General features: G+C 51.5%; 8 protein-coding genes across 8 annotated transcripts; 3 read left to right on the top strand and 5 right to left on the bottom strand.

The window, feature by feature from the left end:
* Positions 1-1,758: 1,758 nt before the first annotated feature.
* M436DRAFT_50966 (pectin lyase-like protein) lies at positions 1,759-7,671 on the bottom strand (the record flags this gene model as incomplete). Its single annotated transcript, XM_013569981.1, has 3 exons — positions 1,759-2,508; positions 2,635-6,394; positions 6,737-7,671. 3 exons carry the CDS (start codon positions 7,669-7,671, stop codon positions 1,759-1,761), a joined length of 5,445 nt encoding a protein of 1,814 aa, XP_013425435.1.
* A 2,630-nt stretch (positions 7,672-10,301) lies between these two features.
* M436DRAFT_83684 (Zn-dependent exopeptidase) lies at positions 10,302-11,515 on the bottom strand (the record flags this gene model as incomplete). Its single annotated transcript, XM_013570236.1, has 2 exons — positions 10,302-11,276; positions 11,327-11,515. 2 exons carry the CDS (start codon positions 11,513-11,515, stop codon positions 10,302-10,304), a joined length of 1,164 nt encoding a protein of 387 aa, XP_013425690.1.
* A 686-nt stretch (positions 11,516-12,201) lies between these two features.
* On the top strand, positions 12,202-15,213 carry M436DRAFT_51217 (UvrD-helicase-domain-containing protein; the record flags this gene model as incomplete). The annotated part of the gene is made up of 1 exon (XM_013570026.1): positions 12,202-15,213. The coding sequence occupies one exon, from the start codon at positions 12,202-12,204 to the stop codon at positions 15,211-15,213; it is 3,012 nt and encodes a 1,003-aa protein (XP_013425480.1).
* Positions 15,214-15,612: 399 nt separating this feature from the next.
* On the bottom strand, positions 15,613-16,335 carry M436DRAFT_50821 (uncharacterized protein; the record flags this gene model as incomplete). Its single annotated transcript, XM_013569949.1, has 1 exon — positions 15,613-16,335. The coding sequence occupies one exon, from the start codon at positions 16,333-16,335 to the stop codon at positions 15,613-15,615; it is 723 nt and encodes a 240-aa protein (XP_013425403.1).
* An 888-nt stretch (positions 16,336-17,223) lies between these two features.
* Positions 17,224-18,148, bottom strand: M436DRAFT_51191 (uncharacterized protein; the record flags this gene model as incomplete). Its single annotated transcript, XM_013570019.1, has 2 exons — positions 17,224-18,019; positions 18,069-18,148. 2 exons carry the CDS (start codon positions 18,146-18,148, stop codon positions 17,224-17,226), a joined length of 876 nt encoding a protein of 291 aa, XP_013425473.1.
* Positions 18,149-19,157: 1,009 nt separating this feature from the next.
* Positions 19,158-22,181, top strand: M436DRAFT_51359 (uncharacterized protein; the record flags this gene model as incomplete). The annotated part of the gene is made up of 4 exons (XM_013570047.1): positions 19,158-19,407; positions 19,460-21,037; positions 21,064-21,284; positions 21,717-22,181. 4 exons carry the CDS (start codon positions 19,158-19,160, stop codon positions 22,179-22,181), a joined length of 2,514 nt encoding a protein of 837 aa, XP_013425501.1.
* An 865-nt stretch (positions 22,182-23,046) lies between these two features.
* On the bottom strand, positions 23,047-24,230 carry M436DRAFT_50860 (serine/threonine protein kinase, CMGC family, CDC2/CDK subfamily; the record flags this gene model as incomplete). The annotated part of the gene is made up of 2 exons (XM_013569956.1): positions 23,047-24,077; positions 24,128-24,230. 2 exons carry the CDS (start codon positions 24,228-24,230, stop codon positions 23,047-23,049), a joined length of 1,134 nt encoding a protein of 377 aa, XP_013425410.1.
* Positions 24,231-24,620: 390 nt separating this feature from the next.
* M436DRAFT_51611 (uncharacterized protein) lies at positions 24,621-25,313 on the top strand (the record flags this gene model as incomplete). The annotated part of the gene is made up of 1 exon (XM_013570088.1): positions 24,621-25,313. One exon carries the CDS (start codon positions 24,621-24,623, stop codon positions 25,311-25,313), a length of 693 nt encoding a protein of 230 aa, XP_013425542.1.
* Positions 25,314-25,388: the final 75 nt, after the last annotated feature.

Genomic DNA, 25,388 nt, shown 5'->3' with positions numbered 1-25,388 from the left:
GTATCAAATCACCGTATTCGCGGCTATGCGGCATACACCAACATATAGCAGCAGACCAGGGTCGTAGATTTGACGGTGAGTATCCATGTATCTTAAGCCGAAATTAAAGACTTTAAGGAATTACTAAAGAGCAAAAGGTGACCTGGAAATGATCTACACTTATGATGTAAGATGACATGCATGACAAGGAGATCTGCAAGATCTCCCTTAACCGGGAGGTGGACGGTACAACAATTTGGGTAACAGGTTTGGGTATGACTATATATTAGAGAATCCAGCCTATCGATGTAGGGTCGCCTTTCTTCAGAGAAATACAATCACTTACTGACTATCTGTCAGCCTATATCCATCATACACATTTTTTGTGTTCGTATTCTTCGAGTTCGTGCAAATAACCCGGCTTAATGTGTTCATTAGACGGTCAGCTCACCCGGTGGAGATATGATGTTCTCCTCGAGAACGACACCCGAGACATCTACTCGAGACGGATTATAAGTGTCCTCGCAGAGTACCACAATATTCAAATCGTCCTTGAAGGACTTCGTCCACCACGCTCTTTGTTCGAGTCGCTGTACTGCATGGCAATCTTGTTTGAAGCTTTGAGTTCGTGACCAAAGTTTCGGAGATCGCCTATGCAGCCCAAAAATTCTCACTGGCCACCACCCTCGGGACTTGAAAACACTTGATCAAAATGCTTCAAAGAGTGTCTCTGTCTCATCTCATTGCGCTTCAAACGCGCAAACAACATAGTATCTCTTCAGATAGCGGCGTCCTCGCGGCTGTGACGGATTCGTCAAATATCAGACTTCCAGAAACTTGCGACAACTACATGTCGCCTGAACCTCGACTTGATCTAGCCTTTAGTACACGGAAAGGAACCTCCAGGGCTGCTCTATCGGCTGGTGGTAGCAAAAAACGCTGAGATCTGTTGAGCTAGGTTAAGTTCATACAAAATCAATTGTATATCTAAGCTCGCGGGTTGATGGCACAGGGGTAATGCGCCCCCTTCGCATGGGGGAGATCCAGGGTTCGATTCCCTGTCAATCCACGTTATTTTTGTTGAAATCGGACAAGTGGTTTGAGTTTTGATTAATTTTTGAAGTTTGAGGCCTTGATCCAAGATTTCGCCCGAGATACTTGCTCCTTTCAGTCGTGGACGAGACATATGATGAGGGAGTACCTCTCGAACTCACCGTGCAAGTCTCAGAACAGTAGCTCAAGGCTTGCTCAAGATATTCGAGGAATATGTTGTGAGCCTCTAGCTTGGTATAGATATAAGTATTCGACGACGACATTCTGGCTTTTTGTTACTCCTTGAGTCAAACTTGAACCCCTCTTCCCATAGACTGTGCAAGTTGCAGAGGAATAGCTCCAGTGCTGGTTGCTATATCCAACACCGATCTTCCAGGCTATATTTTGGTATACCTATCCATGCCCGTTGACGACAACCACCTATCATCTTAACCTTTGGCAGGCGAGAACAACATTGTTTTTGTTGTCTAATACACAAACGTCGTCACAACTTGAGCAGACGCTTTTGGGGCCAAATAAAGAAAGGTCCATCTGGTGTAATTTGGCACTCACAAAGCCAGACAGGTGCATCACTCAGCAAATGGGAAAAACGCAAGTGTGATTGCAGTAGGAAGTTGAAAAAGTATGTACATTAAAAGGTTGTAATAATAGATAATCAAACCATGAATCTCATCAAAATTTGCACATCGCTGAAAGACTCCCAGAACAATAAAACATCAAATTTTCCTAACCCGTACAAGCAGGTGCATTCTTTGCAGTCTTTGTGATAGTCGTAAACACTGTAGACGTGCTCTTGACAGTTGTCGTCTTAGTCGCTGGAGCAGGTGTTACGGTAATCTTGACGGTGCTGCCGTTGATCGAGCTCGTCTTGTACACAGTAGCAGTAGATGCAGGAAGCGTAGTCTTGACCGTAGTCGTTGAGTCTGCAGAGTTGGTGATTGTGACAGTAGACTGCGCGGCAGTGACGACAGTGGTGCTAGAAACGAGCTTGTAGCTTGTTGTGGTCGCTGCTGCTGCGGAAATCTGCTGGGTCGAGCTGACGGTCACAATGCTAGTGAACGTGCTTCCAGGCAGAGAAACAGTGCTGAAGACAGTGCTAGATGCGAGGCTGGTCACGGTGGATCCTCCGACGGTCTCGGTGACCACCGAAGTAGTCAAAATGGTTGAGATTTCTGTTGCGGATGCGGCGCTCTCGGTGATCAGCTGAGTCGAGGTTGCGAGCGAAGTGGTCAGAATTGTCGAGGTGGCTGCCTTAAGTGTGCTGGTTGGCGCAATAGTGCTGGTGCTGGTCATACTGGTGTAGAAGGTCGAACCCGCGCTAGTGATGACTGAAGTCTTGATGTAGGAAGTCACTGTGGTGCTGACGAAGATTGTAGTAGTCCCGGCAGCACGAGCCTCAAGTCCTCTCTTGAAGAGTCTGGCAGCACCTGCGGTGGGTACGCAAGAAGCAGTGATGGTCGTTCCCTTCGTGGTAGTCTTAACAGAGTAGCTCGAGACGGTGACTGTGGATGCCTTGAGAGTGGTCGTGGATGTCACATCTGAACCTTGGACCGTGGTGACACTGCTGACTGTAGAGCCCTTCAAGGTCGAAGTTTGGTAAACGGTGACCAGAGAGCCGGCATTCTGAGTAATCGTGACCGGCTTTGGTGATGAGGTCGAAGTTGCGAAGACAGTGCTCGTGGCCTTGACTGTCGAAGTCTTTCCAGCAACAGTGGTTGTGAAGTAGTCAGTTTCAGTGCTCTTGATGGTAGTATCCTTGCCTGCAATGGTTATGGCGCTTGACACGACCGAAGTCTGCTTGACAGTGACGTCCTTTGCAGATACGGTAGCAGTAGCCAGAACGACAGAGGTAGACTTGACTGTCGCTGTCTTGCCAGCCTTTGTTGTCGTGGATGTAATCACACTGGTTGACTTGACGATTGAGGTCTTCAAAATAGGCGAAGGAGTCACAGTAGTGCCATCATTCTCGGTGACGTAAGTCACGGCAGTCGAAGTTACACCACCTTGCGTCAGAGTGGTGAAAGTTGTTGCCTTCTGGATGATGGTGGTGGTGACCTGGGTTGTGACCAGAGGGACGGAGCTGCTGAGCGACGTGGATGGGAGGACGATCGAAGCCGAAGAACTGACACATGCGGCTGGGGCAGAGCCGAAGCCAGCAGTGAAGGGCTGAACATCAACAACAGAGAAATCGATCCACGAAGTGGTAGGGAAGAAGCTGGCCAACTGGAATTGAGCGGCAGCGGCATCCGACAACTGTTGTGAGAAACTGGCACGGTTGCAAGTGTTACTTCCAGGACCATAGTTGTGGTACTCTGCAAAGGTCACGCCGTCGGTCTGAGGCGAAGACTTGCTCCACTGAGTCCAACCTGCCGAGCCAACTGAATCATCGAGATAGCAGCCGGCGTAAAGCACACGAGCGAAGTTGTTCCAAGGACGTCCCAGCGAGACATTTTTGAATCCAGAAGAGCCCGCAGCAGGTACGATTGAGCATTGATCAAAGACAAAGCCAGCAGCTGTGGTGTTGGTTGCACGCTTAGCAGCAGTAATGGAATCACCATCCTCGTTAGGGGAGATGGTCGAGTTGAGGAAGTAGCCAGATCCAGCGCCGAAGATGAAATCAACATTTCCTTCAATGTAACTCTTGAAAGTGAACATGTTACCAGAGATGTACAGAGTATCCTGGTTACCATAGATTTGACAACCGTGCATGAAAGCATACTTGCTGCTTTTGACTGCGAAGCCAAGCGAAGCAATGTTCTGCTGCGTACCGTTGTTGTTTCTAAAGTTGACATTGTAGGCATAGAAGTAGTTGCCCGTTGCGTAGACAGTAGCAGCGTCCACGTCGCTTCCAGTACCCTGAGTATCTTCACCATAAGACTGCTGGATGGTGACCTGGTTCTTGTTGTAGTCATCGGTCGAGTCTGAGTAGCCCATAAAGATGGTCGAACCGCTCTTGTTGACAATCAACTGTTCGTTGTAAACACCAGGGTAGATGAAGATAGTGGCGTTAGTCTTGCTTGAAGTGGGTGCGGCGTTGAGAGCAGCCTGAATGGTGTCGTAAGTAGTAACACCGGCAATCGCGTTCTTGGAAACGATGAGTGCGCCAGTAGGAGGCACAGTGCCGTTGTAAGCGCTCGATCCGGAGACTGTGACATTGTTAGGTGCAGTAGTGTTGACGACTGCAGGCTCAGGTGTAACAATTGAGTTCCAGTAGGTCTTGTCAATCCAGGCTGTGTTGTCCATAACGGACTCCAGCGAGTAAGAGTCGGATGTCAATAGAGTGGCATTGCCGAAAGCTTGACGTGCGGCAACGTTATCTGCCCAAGAGCCGGGACCAACATTTTGGTACTCGCCGAAGGTGATGTAGTCCGTACGAGGGTCGGTAACTGACCAAATCTTCCATCCCGATGGGTTGATAATGTCATCGAGGTATGAGTTCTTGACAACGACAAGAGCATAAGCAGAGTAGGGACGACCCAGGTAGACAGAGCCGGTAAGATCAACTGTAGCATCAGTGGCAGATGTGAAAAGACACTGGTCAAAGATGTAACCTCCGATGGCTGAAGCAGAAGCACGGCTTTGAGCAGTCATTGCAGACTTCTGTCTCTTAGCACCGATTGTGCAACCCTTGAAGAAACTCTTGGAATAACCCCAGATGAAATCAATAGCTCCGGAAATGTAACACGACTCATAGTACTGGTAGCCAGCAGTCGCACCAGTGAGGAGAGTATCTTGCCAACCCTGGAAAGAACATCCGTAGAAGCCGATATCATTGCCATAGATCGAGGCGGCAAGAGTTACGTAGTTTGCCTCCAGTCCGTCAAGGTTATCAGAGTTGATGAAGTTGACATTGTAGAACGAAATTCTGTTCGAGGCAGTTGCGACAGTTGCGGTTTCTGCATCGTTGTGGCCGGCAGGCAGAGGAGATACCGAAAGACCGCGTGCAAAAGTGATTGTCACAGAGTTGTCCTTATAGCTCTGTCCGGGATTGCCCGAAGTATATCCAATAACACGAACGGCACCGGGGCGGTTGATCGAAGGGATCTGCTCGGTGTAGGTGCCAGCGTAGAGGAAGATGGTCTGATTGGTGCTGTCGTTGGGCAGGGAGGAAAGAGCGGCAGTCAAGTTTGTGAACGAAGCATTGTGTTGACCATCAGCCGAGACGATCACTGCATACTGAGGAGGAGTAGTGCCACTGTCAGGATGAGCATTGATCGAGGAGGTACTGGTAGGCCCAGGAACAGCTGAAGAGGAGCTGCTAGCGCCGCCAGTAGTCGTGGACGCAGGGAAGTTCCACGACGGCTGGGCATTCCAAGCAGCCTGATCAATGAAGCTGGTGTCACCAACCCAGGTAGAGAGACTGTAACCTGCAACCTGATCTGCGGTCATGTTGGTCGCATTGGCAAAACGGACAGCTCCAGGAGCCCATGACCCAGGACCAGTGTTGTTGTATTCGCCAAAGAAGATGTTAGATGTCTGCGGGTTTCCAGTCGACCAAACCTGCCAACCAGCAGAGTTGATATGCTTATCGAGATAGCTGTTCTTGTAAACGACCGTCGAGTAGATGCTGTAAGGACGACCGAGGTAACTCTGGCCGAATGAGCTCCCGTAGGTGGAAGTGTACGTGACTAGACAGCTATCGAAGATGTAGGCAGCTGGAGTAGTTGCAGTACGGCCTTGAGCTGCGACACATGCGCCAGGAGTGTTCGAAGCAATAACAGATTTGTAGAAATATGCCGTGCCGAAACCCCAGATGAAGTCAACTGAACCTTCTACATAACAGTTCGAGAAGACCTGAACACCCTTGTTGGCAAGAAGAGTGTCTTGGAAGCCGATGAAAGAACAACCATAAGCGGCCATGTTGTTGCCATAGAAATCAGCTGCGAGAGCGGCAGTGTTGGTCGTCTGAGGGTAAGTGTTGACGAAGTCAATGTTATAGAGCGCAAGGCCAGAGTTGTCATTGGTCTTCTTCGAGTTGATGACAGGAGTCTGCTCGTTCTGGCCCGCGCTGGTAAGGCGACCGCTCGAGAACTGGAGTTTGACCTGGTTCTGGCTGTAGTCATTTTTGAAGCTGGTTTCACCAATCAGAGTAACCTTGCCATTTCTGGTGATGCTGATCTGCTCGTTGTAGACACCAGCCTGGATGTAGATGGTGTAAGGCTTGCTGTCGTTAGGAAGAGCGGCAATGGCGGCAGAAATGTTGTTGTACTGGCAGGCTGTGGCGTTTTGAGACACAATCAAAGTAGCTGAAGGGGTAGGTGTAGCACATGAGCTCGAGCTAGAGACAGACACGGTGTTGCTTCCAGTTAATACGGATGATATAGACGACACAGTCGATGAGACTGAAGTGCTGTTGGAGCTGCTCAGGACGGAGCTGCTCGAGATGGAGGAGCTCGAGGCAGATGAGCTCAAGACAGATGAGGTCGACGCAGAAGAGCTCAGGACAGTTGAACTGGGAGTAGCGGAGCTCGAGGCGGCTGAACCTGAAACAGTAGCAATCTGAGCAGAGTCAGACTTTTGGATTGTGCTCAGAACGTCAGAGTCGATCCAAGTAGTATCGGTAGAGGTGTATCCAGCGAATGCATTTCCAAAGAATTTGTCGATGTTGAAGGCAGATACTTGATCGGCAGATAGCTGAACGTCGCAACCTGAAGCCCTGCTTTGTGCATTGGCTGCATAAGCTCCAGGGCCAAAGTCGGAAAACTCGCCATAAAGGACGCTAGCTCCGCAGGAAGTAGGATGGAATCCGCTCGTGGCAATCAAGCTTCCTAGGTTGGTGTTACGGTAGATAGCTTGAGCTAGGCCACCATTAGGAGCCGCGAGGAAGACATTAGTGTTGGTCAATCCAGCCTTCTGGACCACGGAACTGGAGTCTACGACAAGAGTGCCGTTACCGACGTTGCCATTACCAGCGGGTAAGCCCTTGCCATACATGATCGAGGCGCCTTGAGCGGTGGGAACAATGGTAGATCCGTAGACGTATACGTAAGGATAGTTAGCAAAAAGCTTGTCGCTGCCTTCGATGTATGAATTGGCGATCAGAGCAGTACCGACGGAGGAGAAGAACACGCCAGTACTGCTGGAGATAAGTGCGCAGGTATAAAACCCGATTTTGCTACCCCTGACCGCGGCAGCAGGGGCAGTGCCGGTGGATGCCGTATTGGTCAAGTTCAGATTCTTGAAGGTGACCCCCTTGGTCAAACTAGCAGCGACGTTCAAAACACCAGTGTTTTGGGTGTTGCTACTTGCAATGATGTTGACCTGGTTTTGTGCGACAGAACTAGCAGTTGGGCCGATGACTGTCACAGTCTGAGTTCCACTGATAGCGATGATCTCCGAGTAGGTGCCTGCCTTGACAACGACTGTAGGAACGCCGCAGCTCTGAGCAGAACTGATGGCAGCATTGATAGCAGTGAACTGAGCCGATCCATCGGTAGCAGTAGTGGTCGCGACCGTGATCGCGGTTGCTGAGGGACATGTGAACGTCGACGTTGTTGATGAAACGAGAGATACACTCGACGAGACTGACGAGATGAGCGAAGTAGTGGAAGAACTCAAGGTCGATGAACCAATTGTCGAGTTCTGGCAAGCCGCGAGAGCAGCAACGCCAACCACTCCAGACAAGATTGAAGTCTTCATAACGATGGTGACCACCTCTCAAAGAGGGGTGAGAATGAGCGAATGTGGTGTAGTAGTGGAGAACTGCTAGGAAAGAAGTTCGATATATGGTGAGCAATGCAGCTAATATATCTCCTCGAGGTTCAAGGGACAACCTAGAGGGCCCGATATCATGGCCTTCGGCCTTGCCGAGCAGTAGGTACTCGGTCGGTCTGACGAGCCGACTAGCTTGATGGGCCACAGACCGGGCCTAGTCGAATGTCAAAAGAGGGCAGTTCCAGTGTTCCTGCTGCGGCTGACGGCCATGTGCATGTGGATTATCCGATGTGGAGGCAAACAAGCGTCAAGCGTGCATGCCACTAACGAGAATACAGTGATACCAGTGAACAGGTTCAAGACGTAGGGCTACAAATATCCCGAGACCGAGATCTCTAACGATTGGTGGATCGCTGGACTCATCCGTTGTACGAGCTGAAAATGAACAGCTTGGACTGACATCTGTATATGTTTCGAAATGACTGTGTCCCAGGTGGAAGTTCTTCCGAAGCAAGATAGTGGAGTTTAGGCTGTCAATTCATTTCTTGATATTTGCCGACACACTGGACCTTGAGCAAGCCTTTCCCATTTGGTTTAAGGGCCAGGATAAAGTTCTGCTGCTCGATTGTTTAGCGAGCATGCGGGATATCTGCAGCATGGTCCTCTAGAATGCAAGAGACGCTGCGCCGCAAAGATGATCCACGACGTGCGCCTACCACGACTAAACTCTGCAGGGCATGCCACTCGCGTTCGGGATCCATGCAAACAGATTGATTCGAATCTGTCTCGACCTTGATGATGTCGACACGGAAGGCTTAGTGGAGCCGGAAACACGTTGAGAACTAGAAATGATAAACTTTGGTGGCTTTGATCGTTTACAAAGATATCACCTGCTTCGTTCACGGACAGCTGCTAGCCGCAACTTCGCAAGTATGGACCGTGAGTCCCACCACTTACGTGCAAATATAGGGTATGGAATCTCGTGGCGCGCATGTGGTGAAGGATCGTTGCAAAAAGGCTTCAGATGTCGCTTAATTTGCAGCCGCTAACAAGGCACCGAGAGATTTGCCGCAAGGTCTTCCTCCAGGAAACCAAGCTCCGACATGGAAGATGGGCGAGAACGTTTGAAGACCCACAATTTCCCCAAGTAGTCGTTCAGATCTGAAGCATGGTCCAACTCATTGTCAAAAGATGTTTGGACAGCGAGGAACGATAATTACGTGCTGCACCACTCCAACATCATCTGGCAGTGCTGTTGTCGAGAAGGTATACAGATCTAAAGTCTATCTGCAAATATTCGGTCAAAGCCCCTACAGGGTCTTCGGAAATAGGCACCCTGACTAGAAGCTGACAGCCGCCAAAAAGTCAACCTGTCCAGCTGCGCGGGATGCAGACAATCCTCCGCATCACTGATGATCATGTTGGGGTTCTGGTCTGCATGGGCCCGAACGGTTGTACCTCGCAGCAGTAGATAAGCTACGAGTTACAACAGTCGTTCCGCCACGCGAAGGCGATATCCTGGTCAGAACCACCGGAGCTTTCAAAAGCGGAAGCGGAACATAAACGGGCAAGCATACAGAGCACTTCGGTCCCAAAAGAGAGCACACAAGTAACCGGAAAAATTCTACCAGTCAGCTGAGGTGATACATTTGATATGTAGCACGGGACAGCCCACCTTATCAGCCATACTGCATGATAGTGCATGTATCCACCCAAACAAGCTCAGGTTCAAGAGCAAAGACAAGCCTTTTGTATCCAAGTCCTCGGATCAAGCGGCTGTTCCTGAGAGACGTAGCAAATTCAAAGATATCCACTCTAGTGTGTTCAAGGCAAAAGTTGTCGTTGGCTAGCAATTCTTATCAGATGGACTGCACGCTGCAAGCTGGCGTTTCACTCTCATCGCCGTTGCACACCGAAGATCTCAACGCTCCCCGCTGCCAGCCGTTGGAGTCTCAGTTTGGCACTGCTTGCTGCGCCTGCCTAGCCCTATGTGCCAGACCTTAGAGCAGTGGAAAAGGACGGAATCTGAGGTGACAGAAGAATATGTCTCGGCTTGCCTCATCTCGGCAAAGAGGCTCATCGCATTACCGATCAGCCACGGCTGCCATCGGCTGAGGGTCACGGACTGGAGTCCATGATATCGACATGGGTCTTTTGAGAAATACACTTTCTGCTGTCAGAGGTAACGTAACAGCCCTGGTGAATCCTCGTTGGTGGTAGAGAATTATTCCGTCGAGCTGAGCAGAGCTGAGAGTGGTTAATCTCTGTCTCCCTCCGGTAGGGCATGTATACTTACAATAGTTGGCTGCTGAAGTGGGATCTTGAGAGCCAAAGTCTTCTCTTCTGCATGACACTCATCTTGAAGGATTTGGGGACGACGTGTCAATCTTGCTTGCCTCTCTAGTGGCAAGTATGACTTAGCAGAGACACGTCGACGGCGCCTCTATGTTGTGGCATGTTGTGGCGTGCGCGAAAGGAGCTGAATTGACATCTCCAAGCATCAATCATGAACATGACGAAAAAGTGAATTGGATTAAGTACAGATATAGATGTGTGGAGTACCATAATAACGCCTCTCTCATGCATGTATGTAGTCAGCAAAAACAATTGGGCTACTAGAAGCGAGCGAAGGCGAGCTCGTAGGCAAGACCAAGGGTAAGCTTTGCGTGCTGTAGCATGTGATCAAAGTTCAAGTATTCGATCTTATCCTCAGTGGTGTGGATCTTGTTGTCGCTGTACTTGAAGTCACTTTCGATGACAAAAGCACTGGGGTAGCCAGCCTTGCTAGCGCTGGCATGATCAGAGCATGCATAGCCACACTTGGTCAGAACGTAAGGGATGTCGCAGTATTCGGTAACAACCTTCTTGATGAACTCGGTGAGACCAGGGTCAACGAAATCAGTGATGACGCCAACGCTCTCTGGCTCTCCAGCATCAAGAGTCTTCTGGACGTAGCCAGTCATGTCTTGCTGCAGCATAGCTTTGACATCACGACCAGCCTTCTCGTAGGTCTGGAAGATGGCTTGAGAGCCGAGCAGACCGCCTTCCTCAGCACTGTACCAGTGGAACTCGACAGTGTTCTCTTGCTTGCCGCGAACGATGTCCTCGTCCAGGAGCAGTACACGCAATGCTTCGAGAATGGTGACAGTGCCGGAACCATCGTCATCAGCACCAGGAGCAGCCAGAAGCGAAGGGAAGAACAGGTTGATGCTGTCCTGGTGGGCACCGATTACAACCGTCTTGTTCGTCTTGCCAGGGAGAGTGGCGATGATGGAGTTCTGTCCCCAGGCATGCTCAAAGTGCTTGACGCTCGCACCGTGCTTCAGAGCTCCAGCGTGTGCTAGAGTGTCGTTGACCTGACCCAGCAACCAAAATGACGACTTGGCGCCATATTCACTCTTGTAGTAGCGTGTGTGGAAGGCGGTGAAAGTCTCGAGGTGGTCGTGCATGTTGGACTTGGTCAGGTTGCGAGCGAGGTGCTTGACGGTCGAGTTGTACTCGGTATGGGCAGGGAACTTGACGGCGTCGGTGGACTTGAGCACAGAGCCCAGGTCGGGTGTGTCGGTGATGTCGAAGAACGAGATGCCTTCCTGTCATGTTGTCAGTCCGATCCCTGTCATGTGAATGCGAAAGAACATACTCTTCTCAATGCCCACTTCTCGGCATCAGTCACCCACTTGGTCTCGCCGGGAGCAAGCTCGATCAGGTACTGCTCAGGCGACATGAAGCCCTGGACTTGCTGGGCTGCATTCTGAGCGATTCTTGGGACGCTGAATGCCTGTACAGCGAGACCAGAGGCGCAAGCGGCAAGGATAGATGATGTCTTCATGGTTGATTATGGTGATCAGAGGTGAGAGGAACAGAGAGACCTTGTAGTTTGACGTGACTGCCTATCGTGGGGGAGTTGACCGAACAACGCTTGTATCGAATGCGGCAGGCACGCACGTCATTGCCGAGAGTCGCATGTGATCATTTTTGGGCTTCTTGTCTCTCGCATCATTTTCAAAATATCATGCTTCGTCTATATCTTGAACTACCCAAATGACACAGTTCTTGTATCCAAAGATTGTGAGGCTAAATCAGCCCAAGAACGGGTTGATGGGAAGAACAGACGCATAGGTGGCTTCGCTGGATGAGTTATAGATTTTGTCAGTCGGCCAGATTACCATAACCCGCCTCGATAGTATAACGGCTAGTACGAAGGTCTCATATCGGTCATCGAAATGACCAAGCATGGCTTGGGTAATCCTTAGATGGGAGTTCGATTCTCCCTCGAGGCATCCTTTTCTCGTTTTGCATGGCACTTACTAAGTGTCATTGCTGCCTGGCAACTGCCTCGCGCTGCTCTATTGTTTTGCTCGTGAGTGTCGCGTTCCTCGCGAACTTGTCACCATCACTCTCGTAATCTTGATTTTCTTCTAATTTCGTGGTCGAAGTGCACGTGGATCCGCGTCGCCACATTTGCCCCAGTCGCGTCTTCCCCGAATCAATTCAGCAATGGAATAACTCACATCCATGAATAGATTACTGGATGACCTGAATCGCGCTCAAAGGCTTGCGGTCGTCTCGCCTTCACTGGCTCTACAGGTCCTGGCGCCTCCTGGATCTGGAAAGACGAAAACACTCACCGCTCGTGTATCTTATCTCATCGCCGAACGAGGACTAAAGCCATGGAATATCGTTGTTTGCACCTTTACCGTGAAAGCGGCACGAGAGATGAAGGAACGAATCAAAGACCTTGTAGGCGATGGCTTGGAGAAGAAGCTTGTCCTAGGAACCTTCCACTCGGTCGCTCGACGCTTTCTCGTCTCCTATGGCCACTTGATCGGCATTGAGAAGAATTTTGGTATTGCCGATATGTCGGACAGCAGAGCTATCATCACTCGCATTATCAAACGCCAGGGCTTCTCAATCGAACCGGGAAGCGCAGGAGCCAGGATCTCAAGTCTCAAAGCCAAGAGCGTCAGCGCCGAGCAGTATGGCGTTACTCGCAAAGCCGCTGAGCAAGAGTTCAGTATTGTCTATGCTGAGTACGAGGAAGCTTTACGAACGTCCAATTTGTTAGACTACGACGACTTGCTCCTTCGTTGTGCTCTGCTTCTTCGTCAACATCCTCAGTGTGTCTCCAACATTGAGGCTGTCCTCATTGACGAGTTTCAAGACACGAACAGCGTACAATTCGAGCTTATGTGCCTGTTTTCTCAGTTCAAAAAGAACGTCACTATCGTTGGTGATCCTGATCAAAGTATCTATGGCTGGCGAAACGCTGAAATTAAAAACCTTGAACGGATGGAGAAGCGTTTCCCTGGCACTGATGTGATACATCTGGAAGAGAACTACAGATCAGCAGGAGCCATTCTCCAATCAGCCCAGCAGATCATTGAGCAAGATGAGAGCAGACCGACGAAGGCCCTGAAGCCCACTTTCGGTATTGGAGACCGGCCAGTCCTTCGCAAACTGCCCACAGCCGATGCGGAGGCAAAATGGCTTGTTGCAGAAATCAGGAGGACACAGGCTCTGAGTGCAGAGCTGCTCAAACCGAACGACTTTGCGATCTTGCTCAGGTCAGCAGCTGTATCAAGACATATTGAGTCAGCACTCGGCAACTCCGGAATTCCCTATCGCATGGTCGGAGGAACCAAATTCTTCGATCGTATCGAGGTCAAGATGGTATTGGATTACCTCCGTGTGATAAATCAACCAGATCACAACGATGCACTGCTACGAATTATCAATGTCCCCACTCGTGGCGTTGGCGATGTGACTGTCAAAGGTCTTATCGATGAAGCTGAGAAGAAAGGCAGCACTCTGTGGAACATAGTCCTCAACATCGTCCAAGGCAAAGCAAGATCAAATACGAAACTCTCCACTCAGGGATTGAAGGGTTTGACAGATTTCGTCAACCTCGTCCTGACTGGTCAGAAGAAGATAACAGGGACAGGAGATCAACAAGCATCACCTTTCGAATTGGTCGAGTACCTCATCAAGAAGTTGGATCTCTCGAAATTCTTGCAAAAGAAATACCCTGACGATTACGAGACTCGTTGGGCCAATATTGAAGAACTCAAAGCACAAACAGCAGACTTGACAGCCGCAATGGCTCAAGGCAAACAGTTCATTGAAGAGGAGGTGCTTCCAGATATTGAAGGTTTGGAACAACGTCTCATTAATGCCAACGAAGATGCCTTGACTGTATTCCTTGCGAACATCGCGCTTTCGAGCGAGGCCCAACGAAAGCAGGAGGAAAATCCTGACGAGACTCAGCAGCATGTCACGATCTCGACCATACATGCAGCAAAAGGTCTCGAATGGCCTGTGGTCTTCATTCCCGCCTGTTACGAAGGCTCAATACCACACTCGAGAGCTGATGACATTGATGAAGAACGAAGACTGTTGTACGTCGGCATGACCAGAGCCCAGGCATTGCTATACTTGAGCTGTCCCAACAAGAACAGTCAATCGGGAGAAACAACCATGTCCCACTTCCTTACACAAAGAGGAATAGAAGCATTTTTCGAAACTCAAGGACCAAAGCTATACGATGATGCAGTTGTTGAGCTGGCAAGAACATTGAGAAGAGACCAGCCTGCTCTACAACAACTCATCAAAGCACGCAGCACCTACGAGACACCCGAAGACTCCCACTGGCCCATCGACGGCACTTTCCCTAAGAGCGAAAACACAAGATGGGATCAAGGACGCGAGATTGAATCCAAAGAAGGTATTTACGCAAACAAGCGACGCAGAACAGAGAATGAGCAGCAAAGCGGACCAACAGTGCCAGTAGCTGGATTCATGCCAGCCTCCAAAGTCACTATGCAGAATCCAGCAGGTTTCTCGACTGCATCAATGTCAATTCCACCAAAGATTACAACAGCCACCTCTCGCATGCAAGAATCGAACTCTGTACAGGAGGAAGCCAGACTTCGGGATATAGACGCACGCAAAGCACCAATTAAGAAAAGCAAAGCCGCTGAGGGCACAGCTAACATCATGTCCTTTTTCGGAAAACCAAAGGTCGTCGCTACAGCAGTGGAATCGACACGTACAGTTAGTGTTCCAGAGACCCACGCGTTGCCCAAGCCTCCAGCATCTATACCTCGCTACGTCTCCAACCCCCTAAACGACATCTCAAACCTCTCTTCTTCACGCCCTGGGCATACACAACATACGCCTATAGCACCTCCAAGCAAACCAGCACAACTCTCGAACTTCAAACTCCGTACCACACCTTTGACCACAAAACCTACATCGACCAAAATCCGGAACGAGGACACTGTACCTCCAGCATCAAAAGCATATACATTTCTCTCAAGTCCTCCTCCAGTAGATCCACCATTTTCGCCTCCAGAAGAGAGAGGTACTGCTGGAGGAACAGAGCAAAAAGCAGAGACCTTCAGACCGGCGAGTACGTTTCATGCTACCAGTGTTGGGCAAGTTAGCAATAGGAATGCTGGTGCGCCGCGACGGTTGGGCATGGGAAGGAGTTTCAAGCCTTGGAGCGCTAGAGGCGGTCGAGGTGGCTGAGGAATTGCCGTATGGTGCTTTGCTTATATTGTGCATGGTCTGGCGTTTTTCACAGGGTCAAAAGCATGGCATACGTACAGTATGGCTCTTGAGTGTCGAGGAAGCATAGCTGTTGGTATTGGTTGCATTGTGTTCATGGAGTACTGCATTCTTGTACTGTTCGTTATCTTTCGGTCTGCATACTGGGCCAAGAGTGCAGTGTACTTTCCGCTGCTCCCACTCGTCCGAGTGCTCGCCTCGAGTGCGCTCTTTAGCAGGCCACCGGCATATAAACTGCTCAAAAATAGCTAGCTGCCTTCTTGGTGGTTCGTCTGATACTGCATTCGCGTTGCAACGCAATAGACCTCTCGGCGGTGAAGCATCGTCTTTTTCCCATCCTTCTCTCTCCTTTTTCCCTCATCAAGCATTAGGCTGCGCAGCATAGATCCTCACCGGATACAAGTCCTTAGGAAACCCTCTCTGCAGTTCCGTCGCAACAATCTTCAGACCGGCCTCCTTGAACAAGAGCCTAAACTTGTCGTCTGTCCTCGTAACACTCGAATCCGTCTCATCGTAAACATCCTCCCCAAACTGATGATTCGACAGATTTTCCTTGAGCACAATCCAACCTCCGGGTGACAGATGTTTCTGTGCGCGAGTGAAGAGGGCATTGACCTGTGTATCCGTACATTGACCCAAACACCATTGGATCCAGATGATATCGTAGGTGTGTTTGGGCTCCCAGGCTTCAAGGCCTACATTGTAGATGTCACCAATCTTGCCCGCCTCCCTCAATGCCTTGAAGTCATCTCCTTCTGAAATCTGCCTTGTGAATTTTTGCACCGGCTCAACGATATCCGTGACTTCAGAGACTTTGGACAGCAAGCCCAACGTGATGCGACCGATTCCAGCGCCGCAATCGACGATGCGGGAAAGAGGATTTGAGGTTGGGTGGAGTTTGGAGGTGCGGCGCAGTTTTGCGAGAAAAGTGGTGGATTGTTGGAGGTCGATGCGCGAGACCTGGGGGAAACCGCCTAGCATGCCTGTTACCGAGGGGTCGCAGGAGTTCCAGTAGCTGAGGGCGACTGAGGTGTCGATTTGTGAGTCTGGCGGGGCGGGTGTGGCGCTTGAGCCTGAAGACATGATTGTGGTGTTATGTGGGAGTGCGTATAGAGTTGGGTTGAGATGTGTTTCGTTCAGTGGATTTCAAGGTGTTGGACTCGAGATGTGTGGGATGGACTCGAGAAAGCTGGCAGGCGCGCAGAGGTTGCGGGAAGACGCGTCGATCAACACCATCACGTCACACCTTTTCGTACCATGAGATTCACTTTCAACGAGCCATCAACCTGCCTCACCGGTTCCGGCATCTCCATGTCACATCAGAAGAGAAGAATGGCATTGTGGTCCGGCATGATCAGTCAATGCACACTGTTTCACGTGCTTCCTCATAGGTCTACATCGAGCGTTACATCAACTATAGAGAGACAGGATAGTTCTCAGGTCATGGCTGAACAACATCATGTAGAACCCTAGTATTCAGCTGATTGGTACACATGGCTGCTACAATAGTTCTTCGGCATAGTTCTTCGGCATCCTCTATACGTTACAGTAAGTACTTGCGTAGATGTCAAAGTATGGGATAGCAGAATAGGAGCACGGCCGTTGGGGTGGTTTCTTGGCATGGCATAAGGCTTCGATCGGAGCGATGGCAAGACTTTGTGCTGGCGATAGGAACTCGGATGATTTACCTAGTTGATGGCATCACTGGTGTTGTGGTAAGCACCCAGGATACTTACTTTATGTTTTGATGGAAAATCAAAGATCCTTACGGCTAGTGACTTCACTTTTGGCAGGACGAAGGTTGAAACGGACAGAATTGCGTGTGATTGATATTCAAACAGGGTGGCTCTTGCAGCATAAGACATGTCGATATCAAGTTCCAACCGACTCAGAGATGAGTCTGATACAAAGTACAGAAGCGAGGAGGTCAGAGATGATTGATTTGAAGTTCTCTGTGGCGTCCGCGTCAAGCTACTCCAACAGAATACGCCTCACGGTATGCTGCATGTCCTTGTTGACACCGCAACGAAGCAGGTAGTCCTCGATGGATCCATACTTCTGAGTGATGTGAGCAGCCACACTTTCAACCCAGTGTGGATCGCAGTCAGCAAACGAGTCGGGCATACCAATGCTTCTTATCTCAACGATTCTAGCCTCGCGTTCTGAGACGAGCTCCTGTTGTGTTCGCATGTAGTCAGTGTTGATTGCTGCTGTGTCGACGTGAAGCAGCAAGAGAACGAGCAGGATAGTCAAGCCAGTACGGTCCTTGCCTTGGGTGCAGTGCACTACAACAGGATAGCTTTTCTCGTCAGCCAAAACGCGAAATACGGCAAGGACTTCAGAGGTGCAGTGAGCGAGCGAGTCGTATGCCAGACCGATGAGCCCACGCTCAGACATGACCTCTGTGCCCAAGATGCTGATTGCCTGGGTGCGATATCCTGCAGCCATAAGACCAATGAGCTTGGCGGCAGACCAGTATCGCAGTTGGCGGATCAGAGCAAATGAGTACGAGGAGCCGTTGAAGTTGATCTCGGAATAGTTTAAGCCGGGAATCTTTACTGGTTCAGCAGCTTGATTGTTGGAGGGAGCAACAGGCTCGGCGGAGGCTAGAGGGACGGAACGCTTTTGAGCTTGAACAATGTGTTCGGACTTTGTGCGTAGGTCAATGATGGTGTGGATATGGTAATCGTCCTTCAGGCGCCTGCGATCTTCGGTTGAAGCTTCGTCCGGTCTGGCGCTGCGAAACAGTAGACCAGATTTGAGCTTCCTGGAAAGAGTTACAAAGTGCAAGCAGCAACAAGTTTTGAAAGGCTCACTTTGAGCCCGTCAAGTCGTTGACGAATGCACCGACATCACGAAAGTTGAGCAGGCGATCAAACTTGTCAGCGTGTGCCATGACTGCTTGTGATTATGAACTGGTTGAAACGTGCACGGCGGGGAGTTGTAACGGGTTGGTCTTGTGGTGACCAGTGGTATTCAAAGCTGGAGTGATCAAGCTGGGCAGTAAATGTTTTGAAATGGCAGTCAATGCTACAAGAAGCAGGAGGAGCTCATACAGGCACTTGATGAGCAACAAGAAACCTGGACACGCATGGACCAAATCAGGTTCTGGACAAATGAAGCTCGGGCTACAGATCCCGACGTCGATCAACTGGGGTATGAGGACCGCGATTCAGTCAATCTGTGCTCTCGTCATCAAGTTGGAGAGCATTGGACATAGGGACCTGGAGGGAGTTGTGAGATGGCTTGGCCTTTGTGGGCGAGATGGCTGTCGATGTGAGTGGAAAGTCGAGACAGGGCTTGCTTGGTTGCCGAGTCGCACCGTTGGCGGTTTAATGACGTCGATGACGTCGCAGAATTGAGACGGGCAACGCATTCTTTGGGCGCAATATTGAAGGCTGTCTGTCCCTCGGCCATCCAACCGTCGTCACAACCTTCATTCCTAGCTTCCGATGGAGTCTGCCCAAGTGAAAAGCACAGGCGACACGACATTCCTACTCGAACAACACACGCCCGAACCGACTCCCCTCGAGGAGAAGAACGCGCCCATGTCGGAAAGCAATCCTATCGAAGCGGCCAATGCCCAGATAACCGCGCCCACCTCAGACCCCGCCGCCCACCACTCGGCCTCCACGACCAGCCAGAGCGAGAACACCCCGGCCAGCGACTCTTCGACAACCGAACCCCCCATCAAGACGACGACCAACGTCTATCAGACTGACAGCGCCAGCCAGAAGCCTGCCGAGTCTGCTGAGTCTGCCGAGCGCGTCGAGCCTACCACTACCGCTAGCGACAAGGCCGACACGACGAGCGCCAGCAGGGCCGACGCTAGAAGCAGCTACAGACCCGGCTCCAAGGCCCTTGATCTCCCTCCACCTGTGACGTCTTCCAGCTCCAAGTCCAGCATGAGCGACTCCAAGACCGGTCCTCCGCTACCCGTCACCACCTCGGCGTCTACGTTTAGAACGTCCCCTCCGCTGCCAGTGACAACCTCTGCTTCTGATGTGCTGCCCGTATGCCCCGATCCGACAGTCCACCAGCACCGCGACACCAGACTCCAAGACCAAGCCTCGAATGCTGCCTTGTACGCCACTAAGACTGGCAAGAAGCAGAAGGAAGACGTCCTTGATGCTAACAACAAGCTCTCGTCACGCAGTAAGATTTGCACCATTTCCAGGCTCTCTTCCACGCCGCTAACCACCTTCAGGTGCCGCTGCTTCGCTCAAGTACGCAAACCCTCGAGACCTCCCTAGTTTCCCCGTCGTCGGCATCGACACGACTGGTTCCGCCCATTCCGCCGCTAACCTGGCAAACTCTGGTCATAAGCAATTCGAACACTGGAAGCCCGACCCGTCTAAGAATGCGGGTATCGCAGCAATGGCAGCAAAGGACTACAAGATGGCACCATTGTGGAAACCAGAGTTGAGCTCAGCTGGCTCCAAGGCCGCTTTGCTTGCGCACAAAGACGGTCCCAAGTTGAATCTCTGGCAACCCGAGGCTTCAGCTGAAGGAAACTCTGCCGCCGGTATTGCTATGAGCAAGGGAAACCTTGGCCCTAAACTCGACTATGGCTACACTGAGGATGGACACAAAAAGGCCCTCATGGCCGCTACTGGTGCTCTGTCCAAGTCTCAGTCCACCCGAGCCCCTACAGTTGAGCACCCTCGATACCCCGACTCTGCCAACTCAGCACACAATGCCTTGAACGCCGCTACCATGGCTCACAGACCATCCACTAAGTCTCCTGTCGCCCAGGACTCGAACCGTATCGACTCTGACGCCATGCGCGCCGCTCGCGTCCAGAACATGGGCCGCAACGTACCCCGCGAGATGTTTGGTGGTACTCCCCCGGTCGACCTGGAGGTTGAGGAGAAGAAGAAGCAGGCCGCTCTTCGCGCCTCTGCAATCTCAATGGCCAAGCAGATGTACGAGCAGACTGAGAAGAGGAGACGCGACCAGGAAGCCGCCGAGGTTTCGGAACGCCTTGGAACCAGCGCTGCTACTGTCTCGCACAACCGTGTACCCTCAGCCGCTTCGACTCAGCCTGATCTCCGCCAGCAGGCCGTACAATATATTCACCTGCAGGAAGCTGCCCAAAAGCTTGCCAATGAACGTCTTGCAAAGATGGATCCTGATGGTGCTGCTAAGTATCGCGCTCACTACGGTTACGAGCAACAATCGCCTCGTTCGCGCTTGTCTCTGCGCAACCGCCCTGGCAGAAACCGTGCCGAGAGCAACCCCAAGCCTGTCCAGAACAACGACGATGATTCGTCTGACGACGAGTTCAGATCACGCAGAATTCGCAATCAGATGTCATCCTTGAACAACTCGGTTGCCCAGCAAGATGAGAAGCGAAACCAAGACCGTGCCGCCCTGCTTGCTGCTGCCGAGAAGAGAGTGCAGGCTCAGATGCACACCATGGACGAGCAAGTCTTCCAACAGACAGGTCAGGTCACACCTGCGATGATGGAAGATTGGGAGGCCAAGGCTCGCGCTCGTGCTACAGCTCAGAGCGAGGACAGACAGCGCAACTTCGGCAAGGTCAGCATTGGTGGTGGAAAGTACATGGATCAGTCCGAATTGGATGCCATTGCCCAGAGCAGACTCCAGCCCACTCTTGACGAGATCAATACCAACGCAGAGAAGAAACGCGCCAGAGATGAGGAGCTTCGTCTCGACCAGGAGCAGAGGAGACGTACGCAGCTGAGCGAGAAGGAACGTGAGAAGGAAGTCAAGGCCGAGACAAAGCGCCTGAAGGGTGAGCCTTATCAGAAACGACCTATCTGTGTGTACATGCTGACAAAATGATAGATCAGGAGAAAGCCGAGGCAAAGGCTGCCAGGCGTGCTGAGAAGGAAGCCGAGAAGAGCCGTAAGGCTGAGGAGAAGCAAGCTCGCAAGGAAGACAAGCGCAGATCCAAGGAGGTCAAGAGAGATGTTGAGGACGCTACCAAAGCTTCAGCCGCTACTCACACTGCAGAGAGACCATCCACTTCCGGGACTGCTGCAGTTGCTACTGACGAACACTCCAAGGTTGAGGCTGAGGACAAAGACGTCGATACTGACCGCACTTCTGCTATCGGCACTGAGGATGTTGCTACCTCTGACGGCACCGCTCTCGCTAAGACCGAATCTCCAGACGGGCTGACCAAGGTTACCACTGCTGGTACTGTTCACAGCACTCAGAGCGGTCTTCGCCCAGAGCTTGATCGCCACGTTTCTACAATTGTTAGCTCCAGTTCCTCGAGCGCACGCAGCAGCCTCAGTCTTTCTAGCATTGACGAGGACACCGACAGAGATGCTGTGAACAGAGATACAGATGTCGTGGCCAGTAAAGAGGTGCCTCTGACAGCTTCTGAGTCCGCCGCTGAAGCTATTGTTCTCCCTCCCGTCGTAGCCACCTCTGGCGACGCCGCTGAATCGGTGCCCGTCGGTCTCACTGCGCCTGCTGCAAGCGCAAGAGAGGTTTCTTTCCAAGGCCGCAAACCCGGCCGTATGAGCGGCATCTTCTCTCGCTTCAGCCGCAAGTCCAAGCCCGCGGAAAAGACCCAGCAAGCTGAGAAGACTACTGCCGTCACCGTCCCAGCCACTGATGCCAAAAAGAGCCTCTCGACCTCTGAGCCATCGACCACTGGTGTTGCGGCAACAGAAGCCCCCGTTACCAGCGACGCAGTCTCGGACTCATCGTTCCGTCGCCATGATACTGATCTCCACAGCATTTCCTCCGTGTCCAGCGACGAGGAGATGCCCACCACACGTCCCACTGCCCGCCGCGGACGTAGCAGCATCAGCGCAATCAGCGGTGATGAAGACGAGTTCGAAGAGGCACGCGATCACTTTGACGAGACTCTTGCTCCCCCGCCTACTTTTGGAGGACAGCAAAAGACGCAGAGCCCTGCTCGCGAGACCAAGTTCCAAGAGGAGTTCTAGGTTGACGACTTGAAAACTATGAACAACAGGGGAGATGGACGACAGAACACGATATCCTACGGCTGAAGGCTTGGAAAGAGGGAGAGTGAGACGAATGTGGTGAGGATAATGTGTCATCTTGTTTCCTTGATGTTTTGCCCTCGTTTGCACCTACGTAATTAATACCTAGTTTTTGCTTTTGTTGTATGATATCCTTGAGTTTTTTTTGTTATCTTTTGCAGTCATTGCTTCTCTGCCACAGACCGCCAGATCCGGGTGCTTCGTCGTCGCGACTCCTATATCTAGGGTTTCGATGATTTATCAACGCTGAGCTAGATCCTCGAGGATCCCAGGTAGCACAAGGTATGTAATAGGCTGACAAGCATGATCAAAAGGATATGCATAGAGGGGTTTTACGTGGACAGCGATAAAAAATGTAGGAAGCATCGTGAGGAGTATTGGTTGCGAGTGTGTTTACCAAGTCTACCATAGGGAATTCTGCCAAGGCGGTGTATCAAGCTTGTGCACAGTGTCTACCTAGCGTCTTCCTGTCTAAGGGGGGTTCGATCCTTCTTTGACCAGCATGACCCAGCTGGTGGCTTCGCATGTCGCGAATCTCACATTGCAGCGGCTGCCGCGAAGCAGTGACCATCCATCTTGTGGTCACCTCTTTGGAGTACACCTCGTTTGAGAACCTCCTTGAGCACTTTATCTCCTGGCGTTGTGTCCCGTGTATGTGACACTGAATCTGCCGAAGTGCGCTCATGAGATGGCTTGTGTACACATCCTGCTTTAGTCGTGATGGCCCGTTGCACAGAGCTCTCTGAGCGGCAAGAGAAGCCTTGGTGGAGGTCTATTCGTTCTTTCTGTGGTGCGAAGGTATCTCTCAGCCCTTCATCGAAAAGAAGTCAATCTTCCGGGCGACCTTATCACCCCTGGTGTCGGGCAGCTCGCCACCGCGTCTCTTCAGATCCTCGCCCATGGCATCCAAACCTCCGCCTTGACGGGGCAACTGATCGAGACGCGAAGGACGAGGGTCGGAAGTCCAGTAGTGGTGTTCGAGGACCTGTGCAGCGGTTGGACGTTTACGTGGGTCGAGGGCAAACATTTGCATTAGCAGATCCGCGCCTGTAGTGCCTACAGTGCCAAAATTGGCCTCCCAATCTGCACGTCTCTTGACTGGTGTAACATCTTCTTTTGCGACGGGCACATAGCCTCGCAGTTTGCTGACACCGGGCCAGTTGTCTTCTGTAGGAGTTCCGACTTTGTCGCTGATCATGCCTAGCATGGCAAGATCGCCATCAGGCATACAGTGGAACAAAGGCCAGCGAAGTACGAGTTCAGCAAAGACACAGCCGACAGACCAGATGTCAACGGCGCCCGAGTAGAAGTTAGCCTGGTAATAGAGCTCTGGGGGACGGTACCACTTGGTGATGACGTTGTAAGTCATGGGAGCGTGAGGGTCGGCAAAGCTGCGAGCGAGACCAAAATCGGCAAGTTTGATCTCACCATTGGCGGCTATCAACAAGTTGTTGGGCTTGATATCACGGTGCAGAACGAAGTTTTGGTGACAGAACCACACGGCACGGGACAACATGCTCATCCAGGCCTTGATATCACTGGGACTGTAGTCGATGGTGGTATCCTGAATCAGCTTCATAAGATCACCCTGGGGCAGTTGTTCGAGGACAAGGTTGAGGTTTTGGTTCTTGGTAGAGAAGACGGAGAACAGGCGGATGATGTTGGGGTGTGACAGCTCCTGGAGGAATTTGATTTCGCGCAGAGAATCGTGTGAAATGCCCATTTCTTGGACTTCGGGTCCGACCTTGATCTTCTTGATAGCGACAAGTTGGGTGGGATCGGAAACGAGGTGAGCGGAGAAGACGTCGGCGTATTGACCAGAACCGAGTTTCTTGCCTGGAAGAAGTGAGTAGGTATGATTGAAGCGAACAAGGCAGGGGGCGTACCCTTGACATATTTGCGGCGCTCTTGGTCATCGAGCTGTTCGGCGATGTTTGTGGCAGAAGCAGGTGGAGCAGGGTGGACAGGATCGAGTGTTTGAGCTTGCATCTGAGTCGCCGCCTTGATGTTGGATCCGTTGGCGGGCCTGAACATGGCAGGCGATGCGGGCGAAAGACCCGTGCCCATCTTGTTCGTGTCGCGCAGCAACAACCGACTAGCGGACGAAGGAAAGTTGGAGCGTGTCGAGAGTCGAGAGTGCCATGACTATCGATGCGGAGCGGCGCTGCGGGCCGTGCCACACGGACCAAGCGCAACGAAGCAGCAGCGACAGCGACTTTTTGGCAGGCGCTGTCGTTCGTCCCTGCCGATTCGACACGCAGAGAGCCTTTGCGCCTACCACTCGCCTTCCGTTCCTTCTTCAATCTCTCGGTCTGTCGCTCTTGGAAACGCCAAACCACAATCACAACCCGAGCAGTCACATCACCACTCGGAGCAATCATGTTCGCCAGGCGGTCCCTACCCGTCAAGGCTCTGCCTACCACAACCTCCTTCGTCCAGACACAGCTGCGATGCCTGCACGCAAAAGTCGCCGCAAAGGATATCCCGAGACCTACTCCCTTCGTTCCGGACGCCCAAACCTTCCTCACTCTTATCGGCCGCAAAATGTCCCAGCACGCACAGAAGATTCCCGATTGGAACGCTCTCTTCTCACTGTCATCACTACAACTGCGCGAACTTGGTGTTGAGCCCGCTCGCAGTCGCCGCTACCTACTCCACTGGCGCAACAAGTTCCGTCAAGGCTCTTTCGGAATTGGTGGTGACTTGACCCATGTTCAAGATGGCGTCGGCGAGCTGAAGATTGTCGAGGTGCCCGCTGCTTCTGGTACCGCCACACTCACCAGCTCTCCCGGCATGCGCAAGATTATCGTCAACGTCCCTGCTGGTCAGGACAAGCCTTCACAGTCCCTCGACAAGGTCGTGCCTGTCCAAGGCACAAAGGTCGTCAGATCAAACATCATCGGTGGTCCCTACGTCGAGGCCATCAAGGAGAGACCCGGTGTCGCAAGGATCGTCGCAAAAGAGGGTATCTGGGAGATCAAGCGTGGTCACAAGATCGATGGTGGTGAAAGAAGAAAGGCCGAGGTGAGGTACAAGAGACGTGTCGAGGAGAGAAAGACCAGCAGAGGTTAGACATCTCTTTCTCGCCATTTGTAAAATACCAATGTACTTTCTATCATGCCCAAGTTTCTGTACATGTTCCTCTAC

This window comes from Aureobasidium namibiae, assembly GCF_000721765.1.
Source record: "Aureobasidium namibiae CBS 147.97 unplaced genomic scaffold scaffold_13, whole genome shotgun sequence".
Taxonomy (NCBI): Eukaryota; Fungi; Ascomycota; class Dothideomycetes; order Dothideales; family Saccotheciaceae; genus Aureobasidium; species Aureobasidium namibiae.
This window is presented reverse-complemented; position numbering and strand designations above follow the sequence as displayed.